The sequence below is a fragment of the Rhea pennata genome, chromosome 10, assembly GCF_028389875.1.
Source record: "Rhea pennata isolate bPtePen1 chromosome 10, bPtePen1.pri, whole genome shotgun sequence".
Taxonomy (NCBI): Eukaryota; Metazoa; Chordata; class Aves; order Rheiformes; family Rheidae; genus Rhea; species Rhea pennata.
In genome coordinates, this window is record NC_084672.1 from 7957889 (window position 1) to 7980126 (window position 22238).

The 22238-nt window shown below is 49.7% G+C and overlaps 1 protein-coding gene across 3 annotated transcripts; it reads right to left on the minus strand.

The window, feature by feature from the left end:
• Nucleotides 1–124: 124 nt before the first annotated feature.
• On the minus strand, nt 125–21634 carry KLHL25 (kelch like family member 25). 3 transcript variants are annotated; one of them, XM_062583793.1, is made up of 3 exons: nt 21587–21634; nt 7935–9761; nt 125–1875 (listed from the first exon to the last, which is right to left on the minus strand). In XM_062583793.1, exon 2 carries the CDS (start codon nt 9742–9744, stop codon nt 7975–7977), a length of 1770 nt encoding a protein of 589 aa, XP_062439777.1. In that variant the 5' UTR covers nt 9745–9761; nt 21587–21634; the 3' UTR covers nt 125–1875; nt 7935–7974. The 3 variants fall into 3 exon arrangements, with proteins under 3 accessions (XP_062439777.1, XP_062439775.1, XP_062439776.1); XM_062583791.1 differs by lacking the exon at nt 21587–21634 and adding an exon at nt 21325–21424; XM_062583792.1 differs by lacking the exon at nt 21587–21634 and adding an exon at nt 10969–11125.
• Between the last annotated feature and the right edge of the window lie 604 nt (nt 21635–22238).

A 22238-nucleotide genomic window follows, 5' to 3' on the forward strand; every position in this document is an offset into this window, starting at 1 on the left:
AAGGAGGTTGTTTGTGAACCGCCCCATCAAGTGCCAAACCTATCATTACTCCTCGGCCCTGTTATTATACTTAAATCCAGCTTGCTTAAGAATGAAGAGAAGACTCATGTGAAAAACACACAAATGGTTTCCCAGATCATCATTTTTATTAAAGTTTGCAGGCAGCTGGAAAAAAAAAAAACCCTACAAAATGTAAATAAATGTCATTCAGAGCATCGCAGAAGGGCTGTGCAGGAAGTGCTTTCTTCCTGGCAGCGATGGGCACTTCTGGCTCGAAAAGGCCTTTGTTATCTGAGGCAACGTCAAGGATTTTCAATGCATTGCATCATGCAGCTGGCCAGGCTGCAGATTAACCTAAGCCACTGGAGAAAGGCAAGCTTGGAGCATCTGCAGGAACGCTGGGATTGCCATTCCCGAGCAACGCGGCGAGGCGCAGCGTGAAAGAGGCCGGCAAGGAGCCGCTTCCCAGCGTGGACACCCATAATCCACAACCCCTGTCCTCAGCTCACATGACTCAGACTGGTAACTATCGGGTGTAGAAACTCAAACAGAGTCAGCAGCCGGAGGGCACGGTCAGCCTGCCGCAGCTGCGATGCGGAGAGCTCGTTGTCTCCTACAGAAGAACCCAGCAGGAGCGAATTAGGGCCAGCAACACTCATGGCTTGCCAGGGTGAGATGGAGATGGGGCCTGAGCAGTGCATGGAAAAGGAGGGTGTCCACCAATCCACCTTGCCACGGGGTGCCATGCCAGCTTGGTGATGCTCCTGCAGTGAAGCTCGGCTCCCCTTGGAGGCCCTTGTGCAGCAGACCTGGGCGTGCGGTGAGGTTCCTGCTCGTTTTCCTAAGATCACCCTTACTCACGTGCCATTGGGAGAGTGCAGCAGGGAACCGCAGGAGACCTGCTCCGAACACACAGTGAGCTTTATCGGGTGAACCATCTTGGCTTGGCTAGCGGGATTCGGGCACGTTAACAGAGCCACGGCAGCCGAGCACAGGGAGCTGCCGGGCCTCCGACCAAAGGCGGCCAGCTGCGGCGAGGGGAGGCGGGGGAGAGGGAAAGGAATAAAAAAATTGCAAAGTGCAAAACAAAAGGCATCTGCCTAGTTTCGCCGCTCAAAGCTCCCACAGGTCGGCGTTTCCCAGGCCGCTCCTCTCGGGGAGCAGCAGCCTCTGTGGGCACCCACCCCGGAGAGAGCCAGGTGCCACGTCAACACCCGCTGCTCTCATCTCCTCCCTTGGCCTCATCCCCCCTCCCCCCTGAAAAAAAATACAGTGCCCTGCTCCAATTCACTCCCCCCCCAATCTTTCTTTTTTAAAAAAATATCCCTTCCAAGTCACCCGAACATCACCAATGCCATGTCATTGCATTGGAGCCACTGCATCACCAATGGCAAGTTCACTGCCTTCAAAAAGCCTAAAATCTCTCAACCCTCTTCTTCCCCAATAACAACACAAAAAGCACCTAATAGGATCCCCATGCTAAGTCCTCCTAGGACACAGACCAGGTCCCAGTGCCCACCGGAGCGGCGTCCCTTGGCCCGATCGTCTCTGAGCTGGGTTTGCCCAGCCCAGCTCCTGCTCTGCACCAGGGGCCATGTGGTGGCCACCAACCCCCATGTCATCATCACACCCCTGCCTCCAAGCCCCAGCCCGGGCTCCTGGCTCAGCCCAGCTCGCTGTCCTCTGCTCCGACGCCGGCTCAGTGGCCTCTGCAGCACTGGTTTGGTTGCAAGACGGCTTTGCCCCCACCCCATTCCCAGTGCCGGGGAAGGGATGCAAGTAGCTCCTTGGAGTAGTGCTGGGCAGGACAGGAGGGGACTCAGTCACTGCATCGACTCTGGCAGACAGAAAGGGAAATGAATGCGATTCTGGTATCTGGGGAGGAAAAGAGAAAGCTGATTAATACCCGTGTTGCGGCACTCAGGTGCTCCCATGCCTGGAGAGCTGCAACCAAAAGACTTTGTGTGTCAGCAGCTACTGAGCCCCCAGGCTACCACCACCACCACCAAGGATGGGTGGAGGTAGAAAGCTGCTGGTTTATGTTGGTTTTGGGATATGTTTTGTTTTTGCAGAGGAGGCGAGAGAGTGGGAGCTCAGCGGGGGATGGCTTTCAGCGGCTCCATGCTGCAGAGAGCCAGGAGGGCTTGGGAGGAAACCTCAGGAGAAATGACATGGGCGTGAAACGCTGAGGGAACTCAAGTTTCAGGTTTCTTCATGGTGGGGAGGAGGGGACAAAAGTTTGAACAGTCCAATAAACGCCCGACTTTTTCTCATTTTCCACCAGTTCCTCCAAAACGATCTGCACAAATGAAGTTTCCAAGGGGTTGATTAATACAGTCTGGGGCCAGCGCTCAGACTGCATGTTTTCATCTGCCCAGGGTTAGGAAAAGCCTGATTTTCATTGACTTTACTCCTCAGGCCAGCCACTCCCTTCAAATGCTGCTTGATAAACTGGCTTCAGAGACCAACAGCTGCTTCTAAAGAGCAGTGGCAAAACTGCAGTCCCTGTTTATCCTGCTTTGCTATTATGCACATGCAAATCGGTTTCCGTAGGAGCCACCGACAGAAACCATCGGCAACAGCAACAAGGTTATAACAAGTTTCCAGCACCTAGCCCAACAGTAAGCAGGTTAGTTACAGCATTTAGGCGATGATAGGAGATTATCTTGAGGTTTTTTTAAGCAGTCAAGTCTTGAATAATGTTTACAGGCATCCGTGGGTTTGGAGAGGGAAGATGTATGGCTGGCAAATGGGTTCTCCAGGGCAGATACGGACAGAGCCAGGAGCGATGCCCAGCAGCAAAAGCTTGTAGCTTCCTGTAAGGTAAAAAACTGACCAAGCTCTGCTCCGCACGGAACAAAAGCCAAACCAGGGAGCAGTAAAATCCTATTTGTAAATGGCTTGTTATCTAAGGCGCAATTAAATCATCAGGAAAAGAGTCATTGAACAGATCCGACTTTATTGTGACCGCAGCCTGGCAGATGAATATAGCACTGGGCATGGCACGTCACCTAAATACTCATAGAAACTGTGGGGCTAAAGTTCAGTTTTAGGTGCCACAGCAGCTGCAAGGCCACCGCCCAGCCGCAACCTCACCCGATCAGTACTGCAGTGTCCACTTGGGGCAGGCATGAAGTGCTCATGCCACAGCAGAGACTTTGCGGGAGCCAAACCCACCAAAAGGACTAAGGTGAAAGACATGAAATAGCCTCCTTGCTCTCAGATGTGGGAGACCCAGGAATAAATGTCTAAGCTGTAATTTGGCCACCAATCTCAGATCTCTAGAGCCCTCCTGCAAGGAGGGTCCTGCTGGGGGTTGGCAGGCCCTGGGAGTGTCCACTGCTGGAGCTGTGCAGCTCTGCAGTACCACCACACTGGTGAGCGAGCTGGTGACCCAGAGCCTGTTCCTGCAGCCCAGCGAGAAGGTAGGCAGCTGCTGCGAGTGTGCACAGAGGCCCGCTTAGGTGTTCAGATGAAAGGAAAGAGCTGTAACCAGACAGTCTGAGCTACGGCTATCACTAAATAGGCAGTAACCTAGTGGTTCTGGCACTTCCCTGGGCACTTCAAGCCCTGGGGCTAAATGAGGCACTGCAAGAATGGGAGCCCACATCTCCTGTGCCTCAAGTCATTGTGCTAACCACTACGGGGTTTGGGTCAAGATGGGAGCAGAGACGTCTCAACTCCAGGGCAGTGTTCACAGCTTGGGAGCCAAAGCAGAGGGATGCAGCTACTCCCCCCCTTCACTTAATCTTCCCTGGCTCTCAACTGGTAGCTTCACTTCAGATCCTGAGCTGGGTGCCAAGAGGAAGGAAAGACACCTCCTTTTTGTATCTCCAGGAAGCCTGTGCCCAAATCCCCTATCTGTCCAACCTAGGGCAGAGATGAACCCCCCCCCTCCTTGTCCTGGGATGATGCTTAACACACCTGACTCCTGCACATGCTGCAGCAAGTTTATCTCTTTCCCAGTCTCCTCCTCTGAAGTTGTTCCAGTGTGTATTTCTGTTTTAGTTAAATAGCATAGGAGCAGCACCATGCAATCAGTGCCTTCCTCTTCTCAGGCAACTGCTCTCACCACCAGCTAAAAAATTCTTTCTCTCTCCCTCTGGCTCAAGCCCGTTTTTGACTCTTGCCCTTAGGATCAACAAAAATGAGAGCGTCATAGGGGACAGATATTCTGGAGAATTCACTTTCTCTTTGGAGACAAGCCTCCTGGTATAGCCTGAAATTACCTTGTGGGAGATGCAAAACTATCCACATCAATTGTCACCTCTGGGGCTTTGATACTAGCCTGTTTGGGACAGAACAGACCACCCAGCACCGGTCCCCAAGCTCCTGGTTGGATCTTGCTTATGTTTATAAAAACACAGAGCGTCTTTATTAGCAGACTGTTTGGTGTTGCATTTCCCTTTTGTAACCATTTCCCTCCTCATGCTGTAATTCCTGTGGGAACCCTAAAGCAGGCTCAGCCAGTTCTGTCGTGCATCTTCATCAGAGTTAAGCACTAGCTTTAGTCAAACTTTATGCATTAAACGAGGGTAGAGGCCAGTGACGTGTTTGCACAGTTAGAGAAGGTGTTTGAGTGGGTGTCCTCGGAAAGCTCAGCAGAGCAGAGGAAGGCCCCAGGCCTGCTTTGCCCGGGGCAGCACCAAAAAAAAAGCTGCAGTTACTTCACAGGCTGCTGATCACTGGAGGCACACAAGCTTCAGAGCCACGTGGTGGAAGAGGCTAGGTTTTCACTTCTTAAACTGCTAAGCATGCTTGATCCCTGGAATTACTGCTGGCAATACGCACTAAATTAATGTCACCCTGCATTCTTGGCAGGAGCACCGGGACTCCTGCCGAAAGGTGTGCTGACGCAAGGCTGGCCTGGGCTCCAGCTGGGATGGGTAAAGGCCAGCCCCACAGGAAATGTTTCCAGCTGATCAGTTTTATGCTTTAAACGAAAAGTAGGCTTGATGTTTTATGAACAACATTTTTCAGGGACGTGTTATTTAGATTTCAGAGCCTGTATGAATGCAACCTCACTAGTTTATAGGTGAGAAAGGTTTTTCTTTCACCTCCCCAAAGGTTCAAAGTATTATTACCTACAGTGCAACTGCCCAGGCCTTTCCCTAGCTGTCTGGCTTGCTCTGACAGAGTAGCACCAGCACAGGGGCATTCCCCATAGGATTAGCAACAGGTATGCAGCTGACAAAGAGCTCAGCTACCTCCTCCAAAAATCTCCCAGCAGAGAAGATCAGTGGGGAGCACAGCTTGCCAACCTGCCTCCTGGCTGCCTGTCCTGGAAGGAGGAGCCCACAGCGACCAAGGGGAGTTGCAGAACCTCGCGCCCTGTGGCCAAACCTTGGCACAGGTTGTGTCCTTGGCACAACCACCGCAGAACAACGGAGCAGTCATGACACCCTATAGCCCATTACTCTAAATTTCAGAGCTGGGCTGGGCATGTGTGCAGCAAGGATGGGCACCCAGAGCCTCTCCCTCTGCAAAGCCAAGGTGAGCATGCAGGAGCTCACTGGCACAGCCTGGGCTACGCGTGCAGGTCAGAGACATTCAGACCTGGCTTTTGCTTGCTAGTGTCAGTGCTCTGATTTAAGGAGCTGTCAGTGGCTGAGGCCGTAACAATAAACTTAGTGTTTTTTTTAAAAAAAACAACTCTATAAAAATGAAATGAAGAAGCATTCTCTCTGGCAAGAACTCATGTATATTTTAAATACTTCTTTTAACTGAAGAGTGGAAATAAAGCCAAAAAGCACATAAAACCTTCATACAGTGACTTTTCACCAGCTTTATTTGCAGGTTGGTAGATAGGAGTTCCTAGTTCTCTTGTGCTTGTGTCAGGCTCCAGACTACAGGAGAAAATATCTACGTATTCCCCACAAAGCTGTTTATTAGGTTTGGGCAACTAAAAAACAGTACACAGGAAAAAGAGAAGAGAAGAGAAGAACGTAACAGCTGTGTATTTTTGGAGACTAACTTTTATTCGGTGGCTGAGAATCGACTCTCACCTCAAAATATTCCCTATTCCTATTCCCAGTGGCGTGGCTGGCATTGAGCTTTAATATTCAGACACATCTGCTACCAGAGAAAATTAATTTTCAGCTCTAGGATGGCTCTTAAGGGGAGGCCTCATTGACCTGAGCTGAAAATGATGGAGTCCTCACACTCCCTGCTGCAATATTTAATAGCTGAGTGGCAGTTAATTAGATTACTGAGCCACTGTGACAGATGCTAGGCAACGCCTGAGAAGGAGAATTTGGAAAGGCCATTATCTTCTAGTGCTGGAACGGCTCAGAGAAATCTCGTATTAACCCTTTCCACCCTTACTGTGCCCTCACTGTGATCCAGCGTATTGCTTAGGGTGCTTTCCCCCACCACACATCAAGTGCCTGAGAAAACCATGTGGTCATGTTGGTCAAACGTGCAGTAGAGGTGCAAGGAGATCCTCCTCTGTTCGCTGCTGGCATCAAAAAAGATCAATCACTGGAAAATGCCAGACCACTGCAAAAATTTCAGCCTGCTTCGTGACTCCCAGGCACACCAACCATACTAAGTTTGAAGCAGGGAAGAGAGGGTGTTAGAAGGTTTGGGCAGCATTCTTTCTTCCTCGTATTAAGTGAAGTGGATTGTGGTGAAGATATAGACGACCTTTTCTCACCGCAGTCCAATCTCCCACATAAAACCTTAAGAGAAGCTTGTCTACTCTGCCCACATATGCCAGGGCTTCCAGACTCCTCCTGTTAGCTGGTAGTTACTCTCCAACCACCAGAGTAGGGCTGCATGGATTGCCAGCACTGTGAAACCTGCAGCCCGATGTAGAAGAGTTACGGATTTCATGCAAAGATGATGCTATCCAAGTGCCCATATCAATAGCTGTTTCCACAATGCAACTTCAGTTTTCTGCCTTTCCTTGGCCAGCTGCATTTTGGCACAGACAGATCAAGATGTGCAAGCCTAAGTGGAGCAAAATCAGAACCAGATGGGCAACTAAAGATCCCACTGGGGAGGAGAGAGGAGGAACCAATTACCAGGCCTCCTGTCCCTGTCCTGTTGCTTTGCAACAGCACTTTTCCTGATCAAGCAACAACCAGAGCACCAGAATGAGACAGGATATCATGAGTTTCCACTAATCTTGTTCTCACACACCTTGAAACACATTCTTCTTCTGGTTGCAAAACCTCTTTTCTCCCACTCATGTCTCACCCAGAAGTCTCAGAAGTTCTGATTTAACAAGCAACAGTTTGGATGCTAAATAAACACCAGGACCAAAAACTGCACTGTGGCTTCTAAACTCTCTTCTTCTCCTACCCACTGAAATGTAAATACACAGCTCAAAAAGAGATGTAGGATCCTCCAGTATCCCAAGGGTCGCTTGCCTACATATTCATCAGCACCAAACCGATCACCCCAATACACAAGAACTAGTGAGATTTTTTCCAAACCACTTGCTGCCCAAGTATCTTCCAGATCTCAAATGTAAGTGCATTTAGAAATCTTAAACTGCACCTCCCTCCACCACATGGGGACAGGATATACTCTGAGGTCATACCCATGTGAGTTGGCACGCACAGATCTGCTCTCCCATACCCACTTGCACACAGCAGTTATTAGACACAGTGTTATTATAATGCAGATAGAAAGATGGAGTCTGGCACATCCAGCCAGCTCAGAATGAGGGCAAAGGAGCTGCGGTCTGCTTGCAACCATCTAGGCAGCTATATAGCCAAGTATCTCTTAAGTTATTGAGTATATCATCTTGAAACCACAAAAAGCAGGGAGTGAGCAGAACTGATCATTCTCTTCTGGTGCTACCTCTCTCTCACCTTCAAATGTACCGTTCTTATAAAAAGTGAACAAACTGGAACCTTGGCTTCAGCATGGTGTGGAGACACATTTGAGGCAAGACAAGTTTCAATTTTAGCAGAAGAGACCCTTACCTTATTGTATTCCTGGATACTAGCCCCATAGCCCTAACCTTCACGATGGCAAATGCTTCCAGGTGCTGACAAAAGCTGTGGGGATGAGCGAATAAGGCACTGTTGTGATACAGTTCCAGGTGTCTGACGTCGGGTCATAGCAGTCCAGTGTTTTGCACCTCTGAGTCCCAAAGTAGCCCCCTACCACGTAGAGTTTATTTCCCGAAGCCAAAGCATGGCACGACATGCGCTTGGCTGTCATATCCCCGATGCGTGTCCACTGGTCCATTTCACAGTCAAAGCGGTAGGCAGATGCTGCCGTGAACTCTGTGTCTCCCCCCATGATGAAAATCTGGCTGCCCAGGACAGCAGCCGCAGTGTAGCGCCAGGGCTGTGGGCATTCTGCTTTGATTGTCCACCGATTCTCAACCGGATCATAGCACTGGACTTTGGATACCATGTCTCGGTGAATGCTGGTCCCACCAAAGACAAAAAGCTTGAGCCTGGCACTTACCACAGCAGCATTGCTCACTCCGTCTCTCAAAGGGGCCACCATCATCCATTTGTTGGATGTGGGATCATATTTCTCTACTTGCTTCAAAGAAACAGAAGGTGATGCAGGAAAGACCCCAGCTACTGCAGTGTGTCCACCAACCACATACAGGCAGTTCTCCAATTCAGCTGAGCCATGTCCAAAACGAGCTATTAACATTGGGGCAGCTTTTGACCACTCCTCGTGAACAGTGTCGTACACCCATACGTCTTTGGAGACGCCGTTCTCTGAGCCCCTACCTCCAGTGATATATACTTTGCAGCCAATGGCACAGGCACTAAACTCTTTCCGTGGACTTGGCAGGTCTGCTTTGGGGATAATTTCCTTTGCTTTGTGATCCACTTGGTAGATCTTATCACACATGAAGGTCTGTCCTCCCAGGATCAGCAAGGTGTGTCCAGCTTTGCGAGGCCTGGCACAGGGGCTTATGACCACTCCATCATTCTGGAGGATCTTTTTCTTGCACTGAATAGCTTCATCCAAGACAAGTTTGTTCCTTTCATCGACCATGATCAAGTCCTCACAAGCCAAGGCTTTCTTGAGGCATTCAGAAGGAAGTAAGGCCAGGCGAACGTTCCTCAGAAGCTCTGGGAGATAAGCCTTCCGCTCATCCAGATTGTATTTTACCCACTGCATGACAGCCTTGAAGACCTTTTCTTCATCCTCAATTTCCAACTCATCACTGGAGATAAGGTCCAGAAGAGTGTCCTTGGAAAGGTTGTTGAAATCCTCACTCTTGCGAACAGTTTCAAAGTTGACCAGGCACATCCTCCAGGAGAGTTCATAGAGCCTCCGGCACTGATGAGCATCCGAGAGCAGCATCATGCCCAGACAGTTAGAAGGGTAGAGGTTCTTCTCCAGGAACTCAGCTGCCGCGTCTCGGACATCATGGAACTGAAGCATGTCTCCAGCCTCCAGAAGGGACTCTGCATTTTCCTCATTAATGATGATCCGAGAGGAGTAAGCAAAGTCCAGCAGCAGCTCGAGCACCTCTGGGTGCAGACTGTCATGGAAATTCACCTCATCGTCCAGGCTCTCACGGAGGCCATTGCTAAACATGGCTTCAAAGTATCTGCTGGAGGCAGCCAGCACTGCCCGATGGCATGGGAACGACCTGTCTCCTGCCCAAAGGGTGACATCGGTGAACATGCAGTGCTTCCGGAGGGTGTTCAGATGGGACAAGACACAGTCTGGGTGAGAAGCTTTGTGAAAAAGCAGGATGTTCATGGAGCCGGTGCTAGTCCGGGATTTACGGTTCTCATGGACACTGACTGACATGATGACAGAGTTATTGCCTGTGGAGAAACAAACAGAAAATATCTAATTATTTTCTTTTTCTCACTGATGCGGGGCACTGAGCCAGCAGCAGAAAGTATGCATTTGTTACCTGCCCCTGACAAACAGTCAGCACACCTGTAACATAAAACACCAGCTGATACCTCAGCACTGGACCCCTCCGCACTTTGCCACTGCTCCTGCACCCTGACTTGCAGGGCCTGTGCTATTTCTGCTTAAGGACCCTCATATCCTCCTACAGTTTAGCTTAGGTTGAGTAGGGTGGAAAGGGGAAGGTGGGGGAGGAAATTCTGCACTTTGGTTTCAGCAATGAAGCAACAAAGTGAAGCAATCAAAACCCAAACTTGCTGGTAAATTGTCTCAACAGCCCCTAGAGGGTATTGGCAAACCGCAGATGAGTTGCTTTTCCTTAGAAAACAGCATTGAGAGAGCAGTCCTTCCAGAATAAAGGGCACTGATCTGTTCTTGGCTCAGCAGAAATCACGTTTGGCTTCTAAGTGCATGAAGATCATTGCAGGTTTAAGAAAGGCAATTGTTACTACTTTTATTTAGGGAATACGTAGCTACTAGCAGAAGCCAAACGTTTTAAATTGTAGTTTTGGTTGGTAAATCTGATCAGACACTTCATGTGACAACCACTTTGCAGTACAGACTCACATCAGAGAGTAAGACAAGAGTTAACTCATGCTTTTTAAACATACAGGCAGAAGCAAATACTGTATTAACTTCTATTTCATTTAAGCACTGCCTCATACCTATTCACACCCGTGGAACAAAAAGCCTTTAGACCAAATAAGCAGAGTTTAGATGACAGACTCTAAGCTGCTTGCTCTAAAATATTTTAGCCAGCCCGTTCTTTTTCCTGTGTAACTAAAGTAGACAGATGGATATGCATGCAGCCCCCTCTTACAGCACAGGGTCTGTACTGGAGTAATTGGTAGCACAACTGTCCTGAGTTTTGAAAGAGTCTTTCAAAAGCAGGGGGCTGGAAGGAGCCTGAGATGTAAATGAGGAGCGTGATTATTCAAAGTTAAACACTAAGGTATATTCAGGAAAAAAAAAAATAAAAAAACAAGTCTGACTATTAAACGCAGAAAGCACAAAGCGTCCGAGCCAATCTATCAGGCGCAACACGGAGAACAGAAGGAAAGCTTCAGTTTGCACATTTAAATACACAAAACCGTCTCTCTAGCAGTCCATCCTTACCTCCGCGGGAAGCCGGCGCCAGCGCCCCGCTCTCAGCTGGCACCCCGACGTCGCCCCGCGCCGGGGCTCGGCCCGCCAGGCCTCCAGCAAAGGGACCGCGTGAGAGCGAGCAGAGCGAAGCAAAGCCCCTCCGCCACGGCGGGCGCCGCGCTGGGCGGCATCCAGTTTTCAGTGACGGCAGCTCTAAGCCGGGGAAAGTCAGCCCAATTTATGGGGGGAAAAAAAGGACTGCTTGAGAAACAGCATCGGGCTCCGTCAGACCTCCCCTCTCTCACCCAACGCTGTGCTTTTTCCTTCCCTTTCCATCCCCTCCCTGCCAAAAACGCGCGCACACAGTTCTGCTTTTCAGGCCAGAGACACAGGGCTGCCCCCGACCGGGGCTCAACCCCCTCCCCGGTCACCGCTCCAGCCACGTAATCCCTTAGAAATCATTAATTAACAAAACAGATAGAGCTGGGGAAGTTTTTTTTTTTTTTCCTTTCTTTCTTTCTTTCTAGCTTGTTTTTTGCAGCCTGAGGTTTTGCTAGGGTCTTTCCCCCTCGCTGCATCCCCCAGGGTTTCCCCACACGCACAGGGCGATGGCTCAGTCCCGTCCTCGTCTCCATCTCCGCCGGGAGAGCCGAGATCACGCGGCTTCCCCCCACCCCGGCCCGGCAGCGGGAAAGCGCGGAGGCCGAGCTCGCCGCGCGCACCCGGACGCCGCCTCGTCCCGGCGGTTCCCGCACCCGCCGCCGAGCCCGGAGCCCCCGGCCCTCCGAGCCGGCCAGCGGCACTGCCGCGGATATTCCGATTTGACGCGTGCGCGCCTTCCCTGCCGACAGCCCTTCCCCGCCGACAGCCCTACAGCCCGCGGCTGAGGCTGCCAAACTCGTTTCACTTGTGATTAGTGGCTGTGTGTAATCAGGGCTCCAAAACGGGAAGGAAAATGCCACTACCGAGCAGCTCTGCTGCTCTCTGACATGAGCTGAAGAGAACAGCTTCCTGAATCTACACGCAGCTCAGGGACAGCACTAATTTAAGAGATTATATGGATTCCTGTGTCAAAGCTCTCTAATGCTGAACTGAGGAATACAAATGAAACATTTATGAGTCTGCTAAAAGCTATCGATTTAGATTCCTGTGCCTACAACCTCAGAAACCATCCTGCCAGTGCTATTGCTTTTTATGCTCACAGCTCAGGTCAGGTATTCAACATTAACCTTTGATTTGCTTATCCACAGAAAATTAAGCAATTTATATAGGACAGCAAGGGAAACAAACAAAAGATTACAGCAAGGCAGCATCATTTTTTTTCTGAGACTAAGAATAGAAAAGCTGCTACTCAGAATGGAAGGGGCACGTCATTTAGAAATGAAAAATGCCTATATGAAAGCTACAGCAGAGCTGCTGTGATTATTAAAAAAAAAAAAAAAAAAAAGTGCAAACACGAACTCAAACATCTAACATCAAACATCTTGCCCAGGGCAGTGAGTACCAAATAGTATTTCTATCCAATCAGTATTGGACAGCATCCAGGAAACGCGCAGGGAGTCCCCACGAGGACTGCTGGCCAAGCCGCAGAGGTCCCACTGCGGGCACTGCTGGTCCCCAGAACAGCCCGGAGCTGGAGGGCTGCAGAGGACCTGGTCGCTCCCCCTTACTTGACTCCCTGGCCTCAAGGGACACTAGCCCTCACCGGTCACAGATCACCCAGGCTAAGCACATCAGCAAACTGAAACTAAGGCAGCCTCTGAACTCAGGTGTGCAGCCATCTCACCAGTAAGGCCTGCCCTGTATTTTTCCCCAAATTCCCCCAAAGCTTATTTTGAGGGCAACCAGTGTAATTTGTCTACTTCTTGAATCCTGCTGGAGCTGGACACAAGAAGGAAAGAAATACGGATTGATTCTTCCCTCTACCTACCCTCCTACCCTGACATTTCACCATCTACCAGAAACTTTGGCATCATCCTACACATATCAGATGAACAGGAACTGCAGACAGGAGCTATTTTATCTCATGGATTTCTTGCACGATTCGTAGCCTTCTGCACCTCAGAAGCCTCTATACTTTACATAACGTGCACAAAAGTAGCTTAAATTTAAGCAATATTTAACTGCAGTGATGAACAGGGCCGGATGTATGACACGTACTCTTAGGCACTTCTCAGAAGCAGCTGCATGTAGAACAGAATTTGGCTTCTACCACATTCCTGCTTTCCCTTATTCAGCTACTGAACTAAAGAGAAAAACCAGAACCACTCAAAAGGAGGAATATTTTACACAAAGAAACCTGTCAGTGTCTCTTTCCAAGCTCCCACCTGCTCTGCAACAGCTCAAGGGGTTATCTGAGCTCACAGCTGCATCTGCCATCACGCAGGAAGCTGTCACCAGAATAGGCGCGTCAACTTGAATAGCAGAAGGCATGACCTGAACAAAGTGGGTCTTGGATTTCTGCATGCTGTAGTCATTTTTTTTCCTCTGAAAGGCTGTTACTAAAAAAAAAAAATAAGTATCTACTGTATAGTTTTTTAGAGTATCTTATTGCATGCAGAGGAGGATGATAACTCTTATTCCATATGGATGAGGGCATAAGGGCATCAGCTTTTTGACAGCTTTCCAATGTTTTCTGCTAGCTATAATATTCTCCTGGCTCTCTGCAGCCTTTGTATGGCAGCTCTAGGAAAGACAGGATTTTTCCAGCACAGCTAGATAAGGAAGCTTTGAAAAATCCTTCCACTCATCCACGTGTGGAAGACAGCAACATAGGAGAAGGAAAACTTGGCTTAGGGAGAAAAGACCCCTCTGATCTCAGCTTATAAAGAAAATGCCTCAGCAGGCTCTGGACAGGACAAAGCTGGCAAAAAGAACAAGGGGAGAAAGCAAAACCACAGAGCTGGCCAAATTCCCCACTCAAACAATGGCCACAGTTCTCTCATCTGAACAGTTTTTGCTCCTACAACCCATTGCCCTAGCAAAAGGCTGTCTCCTGTGGGCCTGCAAGTTGCCATTTTGTAAGCTCTGCTTTAGGCAGCTAGTACAGATAATTTAGAACCACCCCAGGAAATATTCTAGTATCTCTCAGAAAAATCCAGGCAGCCCTTAGAAGCCAGATCAGCCCCTGGTCTCCAGTCACAGGAAAACTGCACATGAGAGGACAGCTTAGAAGCACTGTTGATATATGTACTGTTTGCTTAGGTAGGCTTGGTTCCCCTGTCCCACCCCATCCTTAAACCAGTAGGCTATCCAGGTTCCTCTAGTTTCATTCACCAGCTGCAGGGAATTCACAGCTGGTCTGGCCAAGCTCTCCACAACCTGAGAGCTGACTTTGGCTTCCCCATATGGGCTCTATAGTTGGCCCGCTAACTTGTGCGGTGCCACATTTGTTCCCTAATTGGACAGTCAAGATGCTACTTAATTTTAAGAGAACAATACCTAAGAGTGAATAATGCGTTCCCTAGTGGGACTTTGGGGTTCAAGAACCATTTCTACTTAGAAGTGCAAAACTGCACTGCATTTAGAGTTGTTCTCTCAAGACCATAACGGTTGTCTGAACAGCAACAAAGACCCCAAATCTCATGAACTGAAGCTGCTACTTGCTTGCCAATCAGACTTTACAAGAAGCAGCAAGCAAAACACAGTTTCTTTCTGCCCCACACAACTGAGAATTATTAAAGTAAATAAATAAGCTGTAAGGTTTGCCATAGGCTCAGTTTAGAAGCTCTAGAAGAAACTGTTCATGCAGGAGCGCAGGCTAGAAAGCCACCGTTCTCCCCACAAGGCTCCATTTCTTCTGACTGCTGCAATTTATGCATAGGACACTGTGTGCTCTCTGCTAGAGGCTTTTATTAGAATTTAAATGCTAACCATGTGATTTTGAGATCAAAGACTTTGGGCCCAGGAGAGCTCCCATCGTATACTTTTTTTGATTTACTCCGATTCATTCTAGCTGTTTCTGTTTCTCCTGCCACATGGGAGCTATAGTTGATGCTCTCAATACAGAGCCTGCAGAGGAACAAGGACAACAGTTACCACCTATTCACGTGCACCAGGCTGGGACATGATATAAACAGCACCATCATGTGAAGGTTCCTGAAGAATCTTTTTTAATCTGGGTCTTATTCTTTCATCCATCCACGTGACCTCTCAGATCTGGGGAGCATTAAGGAGAAGAGGGGAGACTTATTCTCCTGCATACAAATACAATAAATCGGTATGTTCACATCAACCAGATCGGCACAAAACGGCTGCCAAGGAAATGCCAGACATGGCTGGCCGCAGGCATGCTGGCTAGCTCTCTCCTGACAAGCCAAAGACAACTTCTGCGCAGTCAAAGGAATAACAACTACAAGCCATGACCATCCATCCCCACTGCTTTGTCCCTCCCCCTCCCGGGGAAGCTCTGCCCCAGAGACGGGAAGTGGGAGAGCAGCTCCACGGCTGCTGGGGCTGCAAAGGCACAAGACCTTGGCAGACCTGGTTCCCACGGCAGTCAGCCACACGTCCCCTCCACATACGTGCTGGACCAGGCTATGACCTATTGCTTCTGTTTGGAACAGGTGGCTGACCTGCCTCAAGTGGTCCATCAGGGCTGCTGCTTTCACAGTGAGGTGTAAAAATCATTTTTTCTCTCTGGTTTTACAGTATTTGGCGCTTTGGGGTGAAATGCCACCTTGAACATAGACAAAGTTCAGCTTCTGGAAGCAGTGGGATAAATTCTCTACCTATTTAGTAGCTCCCCACTTACTCATCACAAAATATTTGTGCTTTCAAATGCCTTTGTGTGCCTCCAATGCCTGGCGCTTTGGCCAGCCATGCTATCCCAGGACAAAATTACTCACATAGAACAGTCAATTCCCCTTCTTACTATGCAGAGTAGCATTCTAGAAACCTGAAAACTCACCCACTATTTCCTTTTGTCAGGAAGGAGTTTTTCTGTGAAGCTGTTCAGGACACAGCAGTGTGACAGCACACTGCCAAACACACACCTGGATAAAGCTGCGTTTCAGAAGTGAGGAAAGCGAGTCCTCAAGCGAAGGTCAAGGGAGCTCGATCCCATGCAGGTACTCACCTGCTCAAAGACACAGCTCAAGCTTCAAAAGGGGAAACAAACAACAGAAAACAGAGAAAAACGGTGGGCAAGGGAGACAGAAAATAAGGAAAAGGAAGGAGCAAATCTGAGCTTGTTCCTTTTCATATACCTGCTAGGCAGGGCCACACAGTGGACTACCAGGCACCCAGCTCAGAGAAATCTGTCAGAAATGCCCAGTGCTAATAATGCCCTTTTTCTAAAGGGTGTTTGAGATGAAAGGAGTAAAAATAGCAGCTGGCACTTAGTATAACACAGCACTTGATGGGCTGCTGCCAAGCAAGCAGCGAAGACCTTCGTTACACCTTCCCTTGGACATGCTCGCTACTCTGGGCTCTATTCACACCTACCAAGTGCCTCGTGGCAGACTTCGCTCTCTAACAGAAAACGGTACTCTCCTGCAGCTCCATCGAGTTCAGTGGTTTGCCTGTATCGTTCAAATTCATACCTCTTTTTGACAGGATGACTAATGTAGTGGAAACGCAATTGTGATTTTTCATTCTGCGATTCAGGCAACGTAACTCGGCCTTGAATCAGTGGGTACATCTGCAACACAGTTGGATTTGGCCTTCCTGACAAACTGTCCTTTCATTGTATTTGCAAATAGGCAAGCAAAGAAAAGGTAGTTAATCACACCTCAGCCCCCAAACCCAGAATTTCCAATGCTGTCCCAACCTTTTTGAGCAGAAAGCATCCATTACCATTTCTTCTCCCATTATTTTCTCATTTTCTAGTCTGTTCTATACTTCCTACAGCAAAAACAGAGAGACCACGTGAAAGGCTGCTCTGTTGGCTCAGACAGAAACTGGGAGGTTTTCCAAGCCCAATTCTGTAGGCTCCAGGAGATCAGATAGTCTGAAGAAGGTCTGGGCACAGATCTGATCTTCAGCATGCTTACTCAAGCAAATCTGACCTCAGAAACTTGGTCTGTCCATCACTGTTTCACATCCCATTCTCAGCAGTACCCAATTTCCCTCCCCTCTAGCCTTATGCCCCACTCTGAGCCCAAAGGCACCACAAAAATCTACTGAATGCCACTTACAACAAAAATCAAAAGCAGTATTTCAAAGCTGTACCAGTTAGCTAGCTTCTTGTTCCATCTTGCAGAAGCACTGGTAAAAGGGGCAATAGTGACTTAAATCTATAAGAAACAAACTAAACTGAGCCAAAGGAGGCTGCGTTCCAGCTAAAATAAAAGTATCTGCAGGAAATTTGCTTTGCATGCAATAGATGCAGTTTTATTTGTAAAGAAGATACTGGACTTGCTACTCCACAGCTGAATTACTCCATCAAGCTTCTTAAGCCGCCTGTGAGGCAATCAAATAAAGCTCCTGCTCGTCCCTAAGCATGCTGGCTTTGCAGTTCCTGGGAATACCACACCCTCCCACCACCACTATCCAAATCCGGATAAATAACGCTTTTAGAGTTCAGGCTCCAGACAATAGCTTTTCATCACTACGCCTTAGCCCCAGCAGATCTTTTCAGAGCCCATGATTCATTTCAGAGGCTGCTGCAGGGTTTTGTCCTCCCAGCCTGCCCTCCAGCTCACCAGTGAATAAATTCCATTCTGCTACATCAATCACAGCGGGTTTGCAAAATGTACGCAGGACTGCAGAGGAGGCTAGCAAGTTTTCAGTCCCCCGTCTCCCAGATTATACTCCAAAAGGCTCCGAAATGGAAACAATCTACTTGATCACAGTATCTATCCCAACTCCATCTGGGCAGGATAAAGTCCCTTTCAAGCAAGCCAGCTTGCTAATATACTGTAAAGGGGAAAGGCCTTCAGTACTTCAAATACAGACAAGCGGAACCACACGCCACTTCCCAGGGAGAGTTTATAGGATATGTGGTATATGTCAAATTAATGCCAGAATAACCACTGCAGTTGCTGACTCCGTAAAGCCTATTCAGATCCTCCCACTCTCTCTTCACACACTGTACCCAGCTCCCAGCGCTGAGGCTAACAAAGCTGAGAGCTCAGATGGTCAGACTAATCGGAGGCCCTGCTGCACACGTTCATACCAAACAGGTCTGTCTCCCTGCTGCCAGGGCAGGATTTAAATTCTGAGCCTGGCCAGTTAACCTGGTGTTTTGGTCAATTCTCCCTGCTCTTGTGCCAGGCAGGAGATCTTGGCACAACTGCCAAGTTCAATTAGCAGGAGCTGGTTCACAGTTCTGGCCGGAGTTCAGTACGCCACGCACAGCTGTGGAGGCGGGAGGCCCTCACACCTCCATAACTGATTAGCCAGTGATGTTGCTGGACATGGAGGACAGCTGTTCCCAGCTAGATTTTAAACCATTGACAGATATTTACAGGCCCTAGGCTGCAAGAGAGGGCATTACTCATTGCCCTCTGGCTCTGGCTAGAAGGAGTATCAGCAATACCAATCTCTGATCTTTGAATTTCAGCTAACACAGCATCAAATGGGGTACTCAGCTTGCAAGTTACTGGATCACAGCAGAAGCACTGCAGCAGCCCAGGCTGTCCTGAGCATCTATGCACGCATCACAAGCAAACCAGAGTGATCTCTAGTGTGCTACAGTAAGAAATGTGCCTCACCACAATCTGGCAGTTTATCACATAAAGCTGGTAGACTTTGCATAATCGAACAGTCAACAAGCAGATAGTGTTTATGGGATATGCAACACTCCCAGGCTTGAGTGAGGGTGGGGGGTAAGACAGAGCAGCCCTTACTGGCTGGAGTGATGCTAACTGCCACTGAGGGGCTATAAAGCTGATCGACAAAGACAGAGTGATGTGATGGTGGTTAAGGTCACGTCAGGGGACCCGGGGGGACTTGTTACAGCTAAACACTTTCTAGGCGGCACTCCAGCAGCCAATGTTTTAAGCCAGGCCGGCTACATTGACTGCAATTCAATTACAGTCTATAAAAGGCAGAAGTTAATCTACATCTCAGGACAAGTGCTGACACTACTTCTTCAAACCTTCCACAGACGCAGAGTGCCAGCGGCTGGCACTGACACAGACACTCTCTGCCCATCCCGCTCTACCTCCTGCCGCCTGAGGCCGCGACACCGCTTCTGCACTTCCCTGCCATCTCACAGCTGCCTCTGCTCTTCCATCTCTGCAAACGGTCATATCTTGCCCTTCCTGTTCCACTCACGCAGCTCATCCACACCATCTAAAGCTTCCTCCGGCTGTTACCTGAAATCCTGTAGGCTTTGGGGAGATGATGGTTACCACTGCAGGGACAAAAACAGTATCATAATTCACACACACATATATATCCATACACACACACTCCATTCTTGTCCTTGACTACCCAGGATCGTATCCAGCACCCCTCCAGCATTGGGGTAACCACATCACATGTTACAAACCCCCACGCACACTCATTTTCACACATTCAGAGTGTGTGTCATGCAGCCGCTTGTCATCTGTTCCCAAGCTGTTTGTCCTCACAAGTTTCATTTGCCCAGCTCCTTCAATCATAAGGCTTTCAACTGGCCGCCTCTCTTCTTTGAAACCACATCAGAAACATGGTGCCAGCCTCGCTGCTCAAGTTCCTTACACCTGCCGCAAACACAGCACGCGTGGCGATCCCAGGGGACAACTCGCACACGTGATCAGGGCTGAGGGACTGCAGATGATAATCCCAAAAGACTTGGTGCTCAAAAATGAACAAAAAAGGACCAGAAGTTTAAGTTCCCCAATGCTGTAGCTACTTAAAAGTCTCCTGTAGTCTACATCACGAATTTCACTGGTTTTAGCCCTAAGAATTCTGTGCCACACCAAAACTTCCCTCTGCAAAGCAAACTTCCACCATGCCTCTTCCCTAAGCACTTTGTTGAATATACTCCTATCACAGAGATAAACCAGAGCAGATGGTTAGAGTCACAAAAGAGACAAAAATGTGTTTTCAGATAAGACTTGACGGGAGGTAGCACACAAGACAACGGAAGTGGAGAGGCCCCAGCAAGGCTCCCATCCAGTTAAAAAGATCCTTTGGGAGAGGGGCAGAGAAAAGGGAGAGCACAAGAGTCCCTGGGACCTCTTTTACACTACTCTGAAAGGGCTGTTACTGGGAGAGCAATGAATAACACAGCTGTGTTAATAGCAGCAGCCGGCCTCCACCCAAAATGCGCGGGTTGTATTACAAAACGCATCAGGTCCTTCCTAAGGTGGGTTCAACAAAAACAAGGTGTCACAAGACACAGGAAGGAGGGAGAGGAGAAGTAAGGTTTACATAGTTTAAAGGTTAGAGAGAGTCATTTGTTGTTCTCACCACTCTGGATCTGTCCTGGGGAGAAAGAAATATATTTGGAGAAAGGATTACAAAGATTATGGCCCATGACACACTGACCAAGCAAGTCACTCCTGCAGATCACAAGAGAAGACATGCAGAGGCTCGGGGGGGGGGGGGGCGATGAGAAACAAGTGTGAATTATGAAGCTGGGGTTCTCCGCAGGAAAGGTAGGAAGGATACCATGTAGGTGCCTCCTTATGAAAGGCTGAGGACAGAAGACTTCGAGAGCAGAGCTTCTGCCAAGTCTTAAAAAAAAAAAAAAAAAAAAAAAAAAAAAGGAGAGAGTGAGAAAAGAAAACAACAATCAAACAAGCAGCCTAGGAGTGAAAGTGGGTGCATTGCAAATAAATAAATAAGGGGAGGAAAAAAACATCTCTGCTAGTAAGCTTTGAAATCTAAAGGGGCCTGTAAGGGCAACAAAGTAATGGGGAACTATTTTTCCTCTGTCAGCTCAGATCAGTCACTTTTATATATATATATATATATATATATATATATATATATATATATATAAAACATGCTTCTGAAAAGGTTTCTCCAACTCACTTTATCACAAACACTTTGGAAGTCGCATCCATTAAACCACAGACACAATTTTTGAGGAACACACACACCACAAGAGGAGCAGCGATGCTTTCCTTTCCTATTCTAGATACACGAACGGCAGCTTTTTGATTTTCAAGAGCAGCAGCCCTTTGCCTCCCTCAGCATTTCAGCGGCAGCTTTCTAAGCAGGTGAAAAGCTGCGTAGGAAACACGGCGCTGCCAAATCGCAGGACAAGCGACAGAGCCAGTTATCCGGACAGCACGCTGGGCCCGCCCACGGGAAAACACGGCGCTTTATAGCTATATATTTATAGTATATCTCTTCCCCTTGCAGTGCGGCGACCGGCCCTGCTCGCGGTGCAGCCGGGCGCCCCGGGGAAAGGGGACCCACGCGGGCGCTTTGCTCCGCTGCTCCCCGCCTGGCAAACCGTTTCGGGGTTTTTTTTTGTTTTTGTTTTGTTTTTGAAAAATAACTCACCTCCTCTCTCCGCAACAAACCCCGCGTCCCGGCGCGTGGGAACTCCCCACGGGAGGCGCGTGTTGGGGCCAGGCACAGCGCAGCCCTGGCTCCCACTGCTCCCGCCGCGGCCGCCTCCCTCCCCGCGCCGTGCGCCCCCGCGGAGGGCCGAGCGCCGCCGCCGCCGCGCCTCGCTCCGTGGGCCGCCGCCGCCGCGGGCTTGCCGTGGAGCGGCTCCCCCCCGCCCCGCCGCTGCGCAGGGCCGCGGCCCGCGGGCACTCACCGGCCCACGCGCGCTGCGCTCCGCGGCCGCGCCCCACCCGCGCCGGCCCGGCCCCGCGCGCTGCCTGGATACAATGTACCGGCGGGTGGAACGCGCCTCGCGTGGAACCCGGGGGCGGGGGCGGGGCCGGCCGCCGCCACTCAGGGAGCGCCGAGCCCGTGACGCGCGCCGGGACGGCCTCTCCGCCCCGCCCCCTGCGGCGCGGCGCATGGGGAGGGGGGCGGGCCCGAGCCGAGCGGCGCGGCCAATCGAAGGAGAGGAAGGCGGTGAAGGGGCGTGGCGAGGCCGTTGGGCTCCCCCGGGTCCTAAAACCCGCCTGTTCCTGCTGCTAAGCTCCCTGGCGCTACCTTGCCTCCTGCCTGCGGGTGCGCGTCCGGCGCAGCGCGCCTGGCGCACCCGGGGGTCTGCAGCACCCCCTGGGCTGGCTCCCCTCTGCACGACTTAAATAAAAAGGGCTCAGGGCATCGGTGAACGCTCTCCAGTTCTGACGCTCATAAAAGTCACTCGGGAATCAGGCTCTTGGCTGTACACGGAGAGCAGGGTTGGCACCCTCTGGTACGCTGTGCTTGCGTGCTGCTCCCCCAGCTTCAGCCCGGCACAAAAACCCAGCCCCACAGTTGGGGCAGGAAAACCTCTGATGACACTAAAACAG

What these genes read in the sequence shown, in the direction of transcription:
- KLHL25 (XM_062583793.1), bottom strand. Translation starts at nt 9,744, where the DNA reads ATGTCAGTCAGTGTCCATGAGAACCGTAAATCCCGGACTAGCACCGGC.